Source organism: Lissotriton vulgaris, chromosome 1_1 (assembly GCF_964263255.1).
Source record: "Lissotriton vulgaris chromosome 1_1, aLisVul1.2, whole genome shotgun sequence".
NCBI lineage: Eukaryota > Metazoa > Chordata > Amphibia > Caudata > Salamandridae > Lissotriton > Lissotriton vulgaris.
This window is the reverse complement of record NC_141685.1, coordinates 435137285-435152536: the sequence shown is the minus strand read 5'-3', so window position 1 is coordinate 435152536 and position 15252 is coordinate 435137285. Positions and strand designations below refer to the sequence as shown.

Here is a 15252-nt window from a genome sequence, read left to right as displayed (position 1 = left end):
CGACATGATGATGGTCCAACACCATATCTGCTTATCTCATCACTCTCACATCCTGCAGGGACCTCCGGATTGCAATGCAAACATGATCAATCTGATTCTCTGTTGAATGGTCTGGTGACACCCACATTGCCTTGTGTATTCTTTTGTGTGGGAATACTCTACCCCCTATCACAAGACTTTTCAGGCCACTGAGATCTGAAAGCCTCTCACCATTCTCGTTACAGTTGCTAAGGCCATGGTTGCCTATGACTTCTTTGTACCAAGTGCTGTCTCTTCCAATCTTGGCATTGAGGTCCCCCATCAGTATGGTGATGTGTCTCTCAAGGCATTTCTGTAGGATAGACTGGAATCGGCTAAGGAACAATTTAGGTAGCTCCTCTGAGCACTGGAGATTGAGCATGACACTTCAGATTCAATATCCCTGGCCACAAGAAGCAGGACGCTATACTAAACTAATTGCATTTAAGATGTTGCAAAAAAAAGGCTTCAGTATAAAGTGCCTAGGGCTACTTGCTTGTATTATCATGGTTGTTTTCGGAATTCTGAGAAATTGGGCCATATATTGGCACTGTAAGCTAAAGAACATGCTAGTAATCTTAAACTCTCATGGGTTTTATGTTGTAGGAAAAGATGCGTTTATCAATGTATTCCAGAATTTTTTTTAGGTTTACATAAAGATGACTATATATCCACGGAAGAAGAAATAAATGCCTACCTAGGCCCTATTAGCTAGACCGAAATTCCAGATACAGAGAGAATTTCTCCATAATCTCCTATTACTTGTTTTTTGGCTTTTAACTAATTCATTTGTGTTGTGCCTAATTATGCCTCCACCTTAGAGTGAGAGTGAGAGAGAAAGATGTTGTGACTTTTTGAATGGAAGATAAGGATCCTAGACTATCTGGCTCTTATTGAACAATTTATTTGATTAATTGTCACTCCAAAATATATTTTAAGATATTGTTGGTTGATTGGCCCCAGTGATAAGTGAACATATTATGGCCAATGCCGTAGGGAAAATTCTAGCCCAGCAACACCTGTCATTGTATACTGTAATGCAGCAGTCATATTTGAGGCTATAATTCAATTAATTTGTAAGTAAATCCTTTATGTGGAATTTTCGATACCCAGTAAGCTAATTACAATATTTTACATATATTTCAGTTGTCAGAAAAGTATGGTGAAATTATCGGCATGCATATTGGAAGTATGAAACTTGTAATAATAAATGGATTACAGATCGTGAAGGAAGCCTATGTTCACCAAGGTGACAGTTTTGCAGGCCGGCCGGCACCTCCTCTTATTAAGGACCTGTATAAAGAACATGGTGAGTTTAGCTTTTTCTTCCTCAGGACCATACCTATTTTATGTTATGATAGTTGCTTTTAGTATATACACTCTAAATGTAATTTAATCATTTTCTTGAATGAAAAGCACCAACTTGAAGAACTATCTCACTGTGTGATGAGGAGGCGGGGCCTTAAAGGGGATGAGGCCTCGTGTCAAGAAATACCTAAGAGGCACTTTTGAACCCCACCTGGCCCCCAAGCCCCGCCTCCATTAGCAAAAAAAGCTTGCTGAGGCTGGCGCCGATGTCCTTGGGTGTTTTCACACACCCTAATGGATGTCGGCAGTTCAAAGCCTCTGAAAATGAGCTAGAAAACCACTATTTACAGTGGTTCTGAGCTTGTTTTTCCTGCCACCATGTGATATTGGCTGCACACCAGGAGTCCTTGTGGTGGGAGCTGATATCCTGTGTCACACTGAGGCACCGTGTGAGTTGGCTTGTATGTCATTGCCATGAGCAAAGTACAAAACCATGTTGAAAACAATCACAAAAATCCAGTGCACTAGAGCCAAGCATTTACATTACATGTTTCTGTGCAGTTGTCGTCCTATCTCAAGATGTTTTTCTTCATAAATAGTATCTATGCATTCAATATGGTATCATTCTTGATTGTTAGCTCCATCAATTAAACAAAAGATGTTGAGATGGTGGCCATTCACAACTTCCACTCACCGTCCATAGCATAATACTAACAATTTTGAAGAATTTGCAGCACTGTTTAATTTAGAAAACTCACAAGTGCAGTGCTTGTCAAGCTGGGGTAGTCTCCCAGCTACCCCAATACCCAGGACTGTAGCATGACCAAGCAAAGTATGATGAATGCACATTCAGCTTTTTAATGTGGTGTGGTGTAGTGTGGTGTGGCGTGGAGTGGAGTGGAGTGGAGTGGCATGGACTGGCATGGCGGGCGCGGTACTACACTAAATGTCTTATAAGCCCAGCTTCATCATTATACTTTAAATAGCAATGTATAAATCCTAAAACTTTCAATAAATAATTTGTCCCATGCCTACGTTGTTTTCCCAAATTATATACTGATTTCAACATATCACCTTCTAGCACTTGACAATAAAGATGTTTTATGTTCAGATTATATATATCCCTAGTGCTAGTCACCTGAATCTGTATTTCAGTTTATTGAGAGACTTTCTTTATGTTCCTACAAGTGCTATGTAAAGGATGCATTATCTATTTCAGATTGTACGCGTCTTCTAACTGAATAATGGGGTTGCCCTAATATTTTCTATTTGATCTATTTAATGTTTTAAGTCCGCAAACTGCCTTCGTGTAATGTTCACTAATATAGGGTAACCAGGAACAAATAATTTCCACACAAATTAAAATTGTGTGCCTAAAGTTTCTGTACATTCCAAAGCCACCAATATTCAAATCCACATACTATAAGACTCATGAACTTTCATTTGACCATGTTAACTAAAAGGTTATTTACTATTAAGTAAGGTTCCCGTTTGGCTTGGAAGACAAATTTACCCCTAGTTGTCTGAGGGAGGAGCAAATCATACTTCACATAAACAGTTGGCAAGAAAAACCCGCAATTCCCTGTGGTAAGGAATCTCCATTTTGATCATTCAAGCAGTACATTTTAAATGTATTCCCTTTGTTGATTGTACGGAATAGCGATGACTCAGGACACGTGTAACATCAAGTGGGCCATGATGCCCCTCTCCTCCCCTTCCAAGCAATAGTAGTAAATTGCACATTGTACTCTGTGTATCTGCAGATATGGGTTGCATCATGACATTGTTTCATGCGTATTTGTTAAAAAAAAGTATTTAACAAAAACCAGGATGCCAAAAGTTACATTTATACAGTGAGGTAAAATTAAAGTTGAGAGGGCTCAGGACCAGAATACTAGAATAGGAGACATTAGGTGACAGACTTCAAGGTAGCGGAGATGGCAGGATATGGGGCTTATGTAGACTTGGGAGGCACAAAGAGACCTATTTCAAAGACTCAGTAGCGTACATTGGTTTCTACTCAGTGACCACAGACCCTAATGCTCTGTGGGAATAAAGAAGCTGGCTCAGACACCCAATAGAAACTAGGTTACATGCTCACAAACTGAAGAATTGCTAAGGTCTAGACAGAAGGAGGATCAGAGCGCATGAGGAGACAGAGTAAACTGCAAGGGATAGACTAAGTAAATAGGTAGTAGACACCACTTGACAGGCTGTGATCTGCACATCTAATATCAGAGCTATTATGCTATTTGCTGTCAATGAAATCATACCTCTGGAGCTGTTACCTAACTGGGAGGTGGAAAAAACAGGGCACTGTCTCCAAGATCTTGCTTGCTGTAGGAGTACAAAGGAGGACCTCACCAACGAGGCAGCCATTGTCAGCAATCTTGGAATCTGAATACTCTATAGTTAACTAATAGGAGGGCCACCGGGAACACAGGAAATCCTGTGGAAGTGCAATTGCTATGACATCATGGCACAGGCTTGTAAATGAGCTGATTTACATTTAAGTACTGGGTAAAAAGAAAACAGCATGGTCAGAGAGTAATGTACATAATAATAAGTACAATGATAGCAACACAGAAAGGGAGATCTTCAGACAGAGAAATGAAGGAAGGGAAATTCTAAGTGGAAGGTAATGCAGTTAAATAAAGATGAGGGGTGAGAATAAAAAGGGGTGGCAACTGACAGACAAAGGAAAGAAAAAATGAGGAAAATACAAAGCTGTCAGGTGGCACATTGAAAAGGTGCTGCCAGGTGTCCTGAAAGGTTGATGGATTCAGAAAATCGCGCAAGCTCGAGTGACCATAAATGGTTCATGATATCCTCAAGTAGAAGACAATAAGCTGTGATGTTAGGGTTAGGGTAGACGCACACAAAAATATAGATAAGAATGCCCAGAATGATGGTACATCTTGGTGGTCTCAACCAGAGGTCTGGGAGCTATTGATATTGTAGGCATGTGAGAGATTGAAATTATCTATAGTGTAACCATTCAGAATCATTTTAATGATGGTCACCTTGATAAGGTTAAAGACACTTAGTACTATTGTGAATGGATGTTAAAGGGTGATAATGGCCTCTGCTTCACTGTTCCGATCTACATATTACGATTGTGGTTGTATTGTCCATGTGGGTGAGCTAGCTTTCATCAGGACCATAAATATCTCTAAACAATGTATCAGGCATGCACTAGTGATTTTCAGATTGTATTGTAGTTTTTTTTATGGAAGAAAAGACATGTGCACATGTGACGACCGGATTTTCGGACCAGATAGAATCATCGCACAAAACACCACCAATCCAGCCGAAACGTAACCATCTCCCTCCTCAGGACCCATTTATCCAGGCACCGGGGTACCTACCTGAGGATGGGGAATTAGCAATATACAAGCTCATATCATCAAAAACACCACTAAATCTATAGGATTACTAGGAATACTCACTGATTACTAATGACTTCCATGCTCTACACCACACTCATACCTTATAGTCTTGCGGCAACTCAGACCCAGACTATGCTACCCTCCTACTCATAGTGAAGGGGGCAGTTCCGATAACTTACCATTACACACTGACCACAATCAGTGCTCAATCAAGCCACAATCCTGTGGATATACACACTGACCACAATCAGTGCTCACTCAAGCCACAATCCTGTGGGTATACACATTGACCACAATCAATGCTCTCATTAACGCCGCTACACAACGACGATCACTTTCCTATGAATACCTTCAGCTCTCTCTCTCTCTCTGTTGGGAAGTTTCTCTAATATCTACTGGGGATGTCTCATATGCAATTGTTATATTTTATGTGGTACACAAGAATGGCCAAATCACAATATGCAAAGGCTATTATCAAATACAAGTGCTCCTCTACTCCCTTTTAATCCATACCATTACAGCATCTGGCTAGAAGAAAGGTTAACTTTATTATGAATAATAATACTTGCACAATTGTTCACTAAGAACTGGGGTTCCTTTATTATTATAACATCACAATAACTAGCAATCTAGACATAGCCTGAAAAGTAAAAGGGAATAGACACATACACAGATCTGCGGGGTCTCTTTATTATAATGGAAAGCTTTATTACTAACACATAACTGTAGATAGCTAAAAAGGGAACTGGATTATAACAGACTGCACACCGCTGAAAGAAAAAGGATTAATCAGTGTAGGGAATCTAACCTAGGAAATAAAAGACAAGATTAATGTATATGGGCACTAATATAACAGGACAGATATCACCTGATTAGTATGAAGTCTTGTTCTAGCTGTCATCTGAGTTCCTCTCTCGTCTGTGCCTTGGCTCATCTCAGATTCTCTCCTGCACTCTTGGACACACATCTGCGCTTATCACTCTTCACTGGATTCCTCTCCCCCACAAACTGTCTTCACCTTCCAACTTCAGTCTAATGATATAGTTTCTGCTGCTCTGATAACCGTTCGCTCCACTAGCTTCTTCACTCTGTCTGATTGATCCAGCTCCAATGTCCAACTCACTCCAGCTGCTCCCACAGACTAATCCACGATATAACTTCAGTCTCTTCCAAAAGGCATCACTCCAAACTCCAGCTCTTAACTGCCTGCTCCAACTGATCACAACTCGTTCTGATAAGTAACTGCTTCTGACTGCTTTCTTCAGCTCCAAACATCATCTGACTTCTCTCTTCAGCTCCAAACACCATCTGCTCTCTACCATTCTAAAACACCAACTCACTTCTCTCTCCAGCTCCAACTGACCTGAACTCTTCCAAACACCAACTGACTTCTCTCTCCAGCTCCAACTGACCGCTCTGCCTCTTCTGCACTTCGCTAATATGGAATGCTCTCTCCTAGTGGAAAGTTCCAGTCAGTAGCCTCCTCCCACCGAATCCATGCACCAGGCTCCCTGCTCCAGACGCCCCCACAGTGATCAACTGCTTGTTTCGTCTAGAGACCTGAGCCCAGGGACATTTCCTGATAAGATTCAGCTCCGGCCGGTTCTCTCCAGTTTGCAAAGAGCGAACAACACCTCATAACTAAAACATCACCTTTACCCTGCAAGCAACTCAGTCTGCAGAGGCAGAAAGCAAAATGGAGTCTCTCTGGTTCTGGGCCTTGTAGGCCCGAAAAGGATGAAATAAACACTTAGCTCTGTCAGAGTACATACACAAACCATACCAATATGTAATATAAGGTCAGGACTACAGGATCCACCCTCTACTATAGGTAGGATGATGAAAGGACACATAATTATGTCAAAGCCAATAGGCAATAGATGGATTAGAGTCAGGAATAAGGGATCTATCATCATATAAAGCGGCTATCCTCTAGTTTATGCTTCTAGGTCTGAAAAGAGGCCTAAAAGGACCAAAACAAGCTAAGAATAGGGATCCAGGATGGTAGCAAGCTTAAAGTCACCATCACTCAGAAAGAGAGCCAAAAACCAGGTCAGCACATTCGACCCTTGACTTTAACTTGCTAACATCCGTAAACAACAACAAACAAATAAACAAACATCAACATAATCTGTCAACAAAATCAAAAGCAAAAAGAATCCCTAAAATGAATGACAACGAAGGAAAATACCACCTAAAACTTGATGTAGAGAATATAAATCAGACAACCAATTGAAAACTAATCAAAGCACCCTTGACCTGAATGTTGAAATGTAACTAAGATTGATCTGATAACAACAGAAACTAACCAAAGCACCCTTGAACTAAATGTGCCTCAACTTCTAGTGATAGCTCATGAAATCTATTGATGTGGGGAAATGTCTGTGAAAGAAATAGAACAAAGGGCCTAAATGAGGCCTACCTACTTCCGTCAACTTAAGAAAGGATTTGGTAAAATCTGACAAATAAACATAACAAAGGGTCCCCAAAGTCTGGGCAACTATTACTAATAGATCTAGGACATGACCTAACTAAAAGACACACCTCCCAGGATATCTTAAAGTCTAAGGTGACCACCCTTGGAACTAATCCCACTGTTCAAATTAAGAATTGATGGATCAAAGTGATAGTATAATAGTAGGAAAACAAGGACAACCCAATTTCTACAAAATAGCTGGTGTAGCACTATGCATCTCAAGCAAGAAGTCAAAAAAAGTGATCTAAATGTGGTGTATATATTCTTCTACAAAATAATTCAGACATAAATAGTCTGTCCAGAAATCCCTATAGCTAAAATAGCTAAATCATAGACTTAAACTTGGGAAATTGAGTAATAGTAGACTATGCCAAAGGCAATAGTCAAAGGTCATAAGTCATCTAAGTTAGGAAACAGTTTGCACCTAATCCCTCTGTATCAATCTGTGGAACACATGTGTGCACCATCATTCAGAACACTGCTTTCCCTTCATTGGCAAAACTGTTTTACAGAAAACAGGAAAACTATAAAATAGGTGAAAGACAGACAAGTGCAAAGTCAATCTGTATCAATAATGAAATAGCGTAGCAAACTAAAATCAAAATATCATGTATCACAGGGCATCAGATTATTAAAGCAGCTCACTAATTATATACTGCACCCTACGACTTTCAAACAATATCATTTGCATATATCAAAAGAAATCATTGAACCAAAGGCCAAATCATTAATGTGGCACTGCATCTTTTAAACTGGAAAATCAAAACCATGAACAGGACTGAGAAATTTACTTAGTATTGGGGCCTGTTTGTGGTAACTGCAAAAGTGGCATAATGGCCATCTGAAATAAAAACATGGGAAAAAATGCAAGACTCAAGAATGCAGGTCAAGGAATTACATTACAGATTCCTTCTGTGGGAAATATCAACATAACCAAATAAAAATGGGTTCTTTTAGATCATCACTTGCAAAAGTCAATTAATAATTTTTTTTTTCAAAAATAGAACTATTGGCTTTGTCAAAAAAAAAAAAAAAATGTTGTTTAGGAAATCCAGATATGTTTGAGGCAGCCAACTGTAGATTGTAATACTAATTTTAAAAGTTCAGTCAATATATTTAAGTGAAAAAGTTCTGTTCTATAGAAATCCATTGTTGGTTTCTCCTCAGAAAAACAGTTCATTCGTGTAGGCCACGACCCTCCATCTTCATCTGTATCCTTTGCCAAGGAAGCACGCCCTCCAGTCTGGTTGTCTCTTGGCACGTCAGCTTCCGGTCTGGGTCCAGGCTTGGGGGTTTTTGGGGAAGGGGCACTCACTCCGAAAATAAGAAAAACACACCACTCCAAAATAAGAAAATACAACACTCATACAGGGCCCCCACATATCAGCCATCTGAAACAAAAAACAAGCATCATCAATTTTGCAAAAACAAATTTTCCATTCAAAAGCACCCCAATTGCTTTTCATCTCTGTAAGAAACCCTAAATTTCATAAAAGAACTCTTCTGAATTAAAGGAATGATTTAAACATTCTACCTATACCATGCTCTCTAAATTTGTTTGGGCAAAATCTAATTTTTCATACACAGCCATAAGGGCTGGGCCTAGCAGGGCCATTTTCTCACTCCTTTGAGAAACAGCCCTCCCCTTCAGAAAGATGTCCGCGCTCAGAGTTTTGAATCAGCTCCAACCATAACAAGCAGGAGACGGGCTACTGCACTGCGATCTAAAATTGAACCACTGCCAAATGCTGATCTCATTGCAGGAGCGAAGCTCCTGCCAAGTTTTTTCTCTACACTGCCTTCCCCTCATCGTGATGTCACCCGCGGGGCTCCTCCACCCTTTCAAAACTCTGTCTGCGAAAAGCTCCTGAATATTTGCCAAGAAATAACAAGGCAAGGGCAAGTCTGCCTCGCTCCAAAAAGGGCCCCTCCTTCCAAAACGCTCCTGAGAGCCTGGCTGAGCTATCATATCAGCCAAGGTCAAAAAGCTAATTCCTTCTAACTGCAAACATACCCGTTCACAGGCTTCAGAGAAACCCTGCCTTTAATTTGAAACACTGCACAATTATTTCTAACTAATTTAAGCAAATTAGACATGGTGAAAAGCATCCTAAAAACATGAATTAATAAAGACATTTTTGTAACCTAGACACATGCTAGCATTCTCAAGGAAGAAGCAAAATATTTCCACAGCCTCATGAAAAAGTAATCTAAGACAAACTATATATCATAATGTACTGTTACTTGCTGAAAAGGAAAGACATTAAACAGCATTACATGCAGCAACATAGAAAATCACGACACATTTCTTAAAATAACATGTGAGACACCATCAATTTAAACAAAGGGGAAAAAAAAGTTATACATGTAATTTTTCACAGCATAACCAGGAATTCAAAATTTGTACGCAAGCATTTCTGTTCTAATGATTAAAAGAATCAGATTTTTTTTTGCAGCTAGCCTTTTTTCCTAACTGAGTGGGAACATTTTAACACATTTTTCTCTCTCACGCTGTTCTGCTTCATATCAGCGCAAAATACAGAATCATTTGCATTTGAACTTTAAACAAAAGGGGCAGCTTGCTTTAGGGGAAATAATCACTTATATTTTCTTCATTTGCAAAATACACAACAGAGCATTTTTTTAAAAGCACACGGTTGCATTTCGCTTTTTTTTTAAGCACATTCTACATTGGATCTGTTGTATTTCCACAACCGGGATCACTAATTATAAAATACAGGTTTGTTTATCTCTCTGCACCGTCCATGCTCAGCTGAAAACCCTCTCCTAAAGCTCATTTTAAAACACCCCTTTGCAGTCTGACTGGTTGATTTATAACACTCCGACCTCCGAGTCAGACACAGTTAATCATGTGTTCAAAGGCAAACCCACACAAACCCGTGGACGCAAATCAAACCGTATGTTAAATGAACACTGCTTTTTTTTTTCTCCGTGCAAGATGTTCCCCTTCCGCCAGCTAGCTGTCAAAGTACATAGGTGAATCCAAACCTTCACTGACTTTTAGTGTCAGCTCATGTAACAATGCATGTTAAACAGCAAATTAAAATAAACACTGCCGTCTCAATTCAAGATATTAACCCTTTGGCAGCTCAAACACAATCGTTCCCGATGCCTGCAGATACATGGGGAATTCAAGAACTTATCTCTCCACGTTATCACATAATACTCCTGCACATTTTCTAAATAGTTTCTCTAATGACTTGAAAGAGATCCAGCTCTCTCCTGCCTAACGTAATGATAACATGCTATGTACAAGCCATATTCACAAGGCCTCACAAGCCATATTCACAAGGCGCTATTCACAAAGAACTCAATGATAACATGCAATTTACAAGCCATATTCACAAGGCGCTATTCACAAGGAACATGCTATTTACAAGCCATATTTACAAGGAGCTACTCACAAGGAACATGCTATTTACAAGCCATATTCACAAGGCACTATTCACAAGGAACTCAATGATAACATGCTATTCACAAGCCATATTTACAAGGCACTATTCACAAGCAACTCAACAAGTCATAATGATGACATGCTATTCACAAGCCATATTTACAAGGCACTATTCACAAGAAACTCAACAAGTCATAATGACAACATGCTATTCACAAGCCATATTTACAGGGAGCTATTCACAAGAAACTCAGCAAGTCATAATGATGACATGCTATTCACAAGCCATATTTACAAGGAGCTATTTACAAGGAACTCAATAAGTCATATTACACTGAATACATTTCACATTTCACAGCATAAGCAAATGCAGCAAGCCATTTAATAGGCAATTTACAAGCCTTTTTAATACACATATTTACAACTGCATCATCACCAAGATGTAATTGGCTCCATCATGTACTGTTACCCTTCAAGCCTGTCAGTTCAAACACCAAGATGAAAAGCATTTCATCTACACTGCATAAGTCAGATGCCATGATGTACTGCAATCTCCTTACACTCCAACTTTTCAAGCCCATAGGTCAGGGACCACACCTCACCATGCAATTCACAGACTGTTCCCAGATGTCAAATTTTAAAGGGTTTGAAGTCCAAATACATGTCAAGGGCCACCCACCTCTGCTCTTTATTCGAAACTGCCCGACTACGCCATATGTGACGACCGGATTTTCGGACCAGATAGAATCAGCTCACAAAACCCCACCAATCCAGCCGAAACGTAACCATCTCCCTCCTCAGGACCCATTTATCCAGGCACCTGGGTACCTACCTGAGGATGGGGAATTAGCAATATACAAGCTCATATCATCAAAAACACCACTAAATCTATAGGATTACTTGGAATACTCACTGATTACTAAGGACTTCCATGCTCTACACCACACTCATACCTTATAGTCTTGCGGCAACTCAGACCCAGACTATGCTACCCTCCTACTCATAGTGAAGGGGGCAGTTCCGATAACTTACCATTACACACTGACCACAATCAGTGCTCACTCAAGCCACGATCCTGTGGGTATACACACTGACCACAATCAGTGCTCACTCAAGCCACAATCCTGTGGGTATACACATTGACCACAATCAAAGCTCTCATTAACGCCGCTACACAACGACGATCACTTTCCTATGAATGGAGAAGTGTGGCTCACTGGTTAGAGGAGGCAGACCTGGAAGCAGAGGTCAGCCCGGGACCAGGGTTCAATTCCCGGCTCGGCGGGGTCTTGAGTCCTAAAATGTCCATGGACTCGACAATTCTCGCTCCGGTGCCTACTCGATTCACGGGTTCACACTCTGCGACTCTGGGCAATAGCTTGCTTAATCTCCACAACGGCCCCTTGCGGTGGGATGCCTGGCTTTCACCTTGCGGATACCCTGCCGGGGTATCTCACAGGGGAATACCAGGACGGGTTCCCTAAGCAAGCGCCTTGATGCCTTCGGGTGATACGTGCGCTATATAAATCGCAATACATACATACATACATACATACATACTCTCTCTCTCTCTGTTGGGAAGTTTCTCTAATATCTACTGGGGATGTCTCATATGCAATTGTTATATTTTATGTGGTACACAAGAATGGCCAAATCACAATATGCAAAGGTTATTATCAAATACAAGTGCTCCTCTACTCCCTTTTAATCCTTCAGTTACCATTACAGCATCTGGCTAGAAGAAAGGTTAACTTTATTATGAATAATAATACTTGCACAATTGTTCACTAAGAACTGGGGTTCCTTTATTATTATAACATCACAATAACTAGCAATCTAGACATAGCCTGAAAAGTAAAAGGGAATAGACACATACACAGATCTGCGGGGTCTCTTTATTATAATGGAAAGCTTTATTACTAACACATAACTGTAGATAGCTAAAAAGGGAACTGGATTATAACAGACTGCACACCGCTGAAAGAAAAAGGATTAATCAGTGTAGGGAATCACAAAAGACCCTAACCCCGCCAAAACCAACTTACACGAAGGAATGAAAGAAGTAGCCGAGTGGATGAAGCACAGCCGTCTAAAACTGAACTCCGACAAAACAGAAGTCCTCATCTTAGGCACCTCCCCCTCCACCTGGGACGACTCTTGGTGGCCAGAGGCCCTTGGAAAAGCACCCATCCCGACAGACCACGCACGGAAACTGGGCGTCATCCTGGACTCCTCACTCTCGATGACCAGACAAGTCAACGCCGTTTCATCATCTTGTTTCAACATTCTTCGCATGCTCAAAAAAACATTTCGCTGGATCCCCACCGAAACTCGTAAAACGGTCACCCACGCACTGGTCACTAGCCGCCTGGACTACGGAAACACCCTCTACGCCGGTACCACCACAAAACTCCAGAAAAAACTCCAACGCATCCAGAACGCTTCAGCCAGGCTCATACTAGGCATCCCGCGTAAAGAACACATCTCTGGTCACCTGAAAAACCTCCACTGGCTCCCCGTAAATAAGAGGATTACTTTCCGCCTCCTAACCCACGCACACAAAGCACTTTACGAACTTGGACCTGAATGCCTCAACACACGACTGTCCTTCTACACCCCCTCCCGTCAGCTACGATCCTCCAACCAAGCTCTTGCCACTGTACCTCGCATCAACAAAACCACCATGGGAGGCAGATCCTTCTCCTACCTGGCAGCTAAAACTTGGAACTCTCTTCCTACTCACCTTCGCCTTACTCAGAACCACCTAGCATTCAGAAAGCAACTTAAAACTTGGATATTCGACAAGTAATTCCCCACCCCTCCTCAAGCGCCTGGAGACCCTATGGGTATGTAGCGCGCTATATAAATCTTTTGACTTGACTTGACTTGACTTGTGTATGTGGTTGTGTGTGTGTGTGTGTGTGTGTTTGTGTGTGTGGTATGTAGTAGTCCGTAAAAGAACTTTGCTCACACATGCCCCTGCCTGCTGCTCTGACATTGGCCTAATGCTGTGCCATTCTCCTTATGTGCTTTCTAAATCGTTGATGCGGCAAAATGTTACTTCCGATTTTTTTTCAGGAAGCAGCACCGCCCAACTACAGTTTTCAACCACTTGGGTGGTTTTATGGGTTGTTGAGGGGAACTCTTTTCTCAATTGTTGCAGCCCAGAATGCTCAACTGCATCGTCTAATATGGAGGCCAAGCACTAATGTTGTTATGCGCGGCTATCTAATTATCTCACTGTGGAGCGAGGCCACCACATTGCTTTGCTGTACTGAGCCGGTCCATTAGCACTATGGCTGTAGCTGGAGCCGCTTTTCTTTTCACCCGTCTCTGTGCACAGCCACCATGTATTGTACCCATTTAGCTCGCTTTGATTTGAGGCCGTGGGATCCCTCTGTTACACTGAGCCGGCCCAGCTATTCTTTTTGGTGCACCACGACTTTCACATTTCACTGATTCTGCTTCAGACACACGCTGGGAAGCTCGGCGAGAATCTACATATTGCCAGGGCTTTAATGTACAATAAATGGTAGCCTGAGGGTTATTGCATTGTCGGGAACAAACAATTGAGAAAATCTAACTATCTTTTTTACGTGGCATTTCACAGATCTGTAAAGAGCAGGTTGTTCTGAAGTTATACAATTCTCTCTTACACACATTGAAAGATGGAAGGCAGAGCCTCCCTAGAGAATATAAACGTGTTTCCTTAATATAACACACTCCTTTCAACTATAGTGTCTCCGAGTACTTCTTCATACAGTCTGCACTACTGCTATTATTACTCAGATTGATGTCACTCATTTTATCGGAAATATGAGGCAGAGTAACCTCTGATATTTATGTAACTCACAGGTGCATCGGCATGTCTCTTAGAAAGGCAATATAGTAATTCATATTCAAAATGTCTTTATTCGGCACAGAAATTGGCCATAAAAGATCGACAAATAAAAACTTCACAAAAACAGGTATAACATTAGAATGTGTTAATGTAGTAATACTATATCGTGGGGACAATTGTTATTTAATTCGATTTCTCTCATGTTGTCGGAATGATGAACAGCAAGACAGCCCTGTCTGAGAACAAACAGCATTTTTTTTTTTACTACATTACAATGTTTACTGGCACCTTATTGTGTCTAGAAATGGGTGTTATTCATTATTTACCTCGACGGCAATAGACTAGTGTATGTAGGATAACAGTTGAATAGGACCTGCGAGGATTTCAAGATGTAATTTGAAGGTTGCACGTTCGTATTCTTTGTTTTCAGTGTTTCGGTCCACTCACTGCATCTGTGAGGGTCTTGCTCACTCCCCCACCAGTCGATCCCATTTGTAATAACCCCCCCAACACCCCTAGCCACAGCTGCAGTCATAACGGGAGGGGACAGGTCGGAGTCTTGTGTTGCGAGATGGACGGGAACTTAATATCAGGACAGTAACACTAGCAATATCAGCCTCAGACTGGCTCCAGCCTGGTTCAAATCTACATAGGGTCACAGAACCTGTAATCGGGTAATAAATATCTGGACTATCAAAGGTGGCTATATTCGGTCATCGTCGCATGAACTTTAGTAAATATCAAACAGGGATATCAGTCTTTGGAATTCAATTTGAAGGGTAGGCTAAAAAAGTGAGGTTTAACT

The 15252-nt window shown here is 41.1% G+C and overlaps 1 protein-coding gene across 1 annotated transcript in view; it reads left to right on the top strand.

Moving 5' to 3' along the window:
- The window catches only part of LOC147747312 (cytochrome P450 2J2-like), a 307172-nt gene that overhangs the window by 104980 nt on the left and 186940 nt on the right, over nucleotides 1–15252 (top strand). Inside the window, exon 2 of the mRNA XM_086953059.1 lies at nucleotides 1165–1327. Within this exon, the coding sequence (XP_086809185.1) occupies nucleotides 1165–1327 (163 nt within the window). The remainder of the gene's footprint in view (nucleotides 1–1164; nucleotides 1328–15252) is intronic.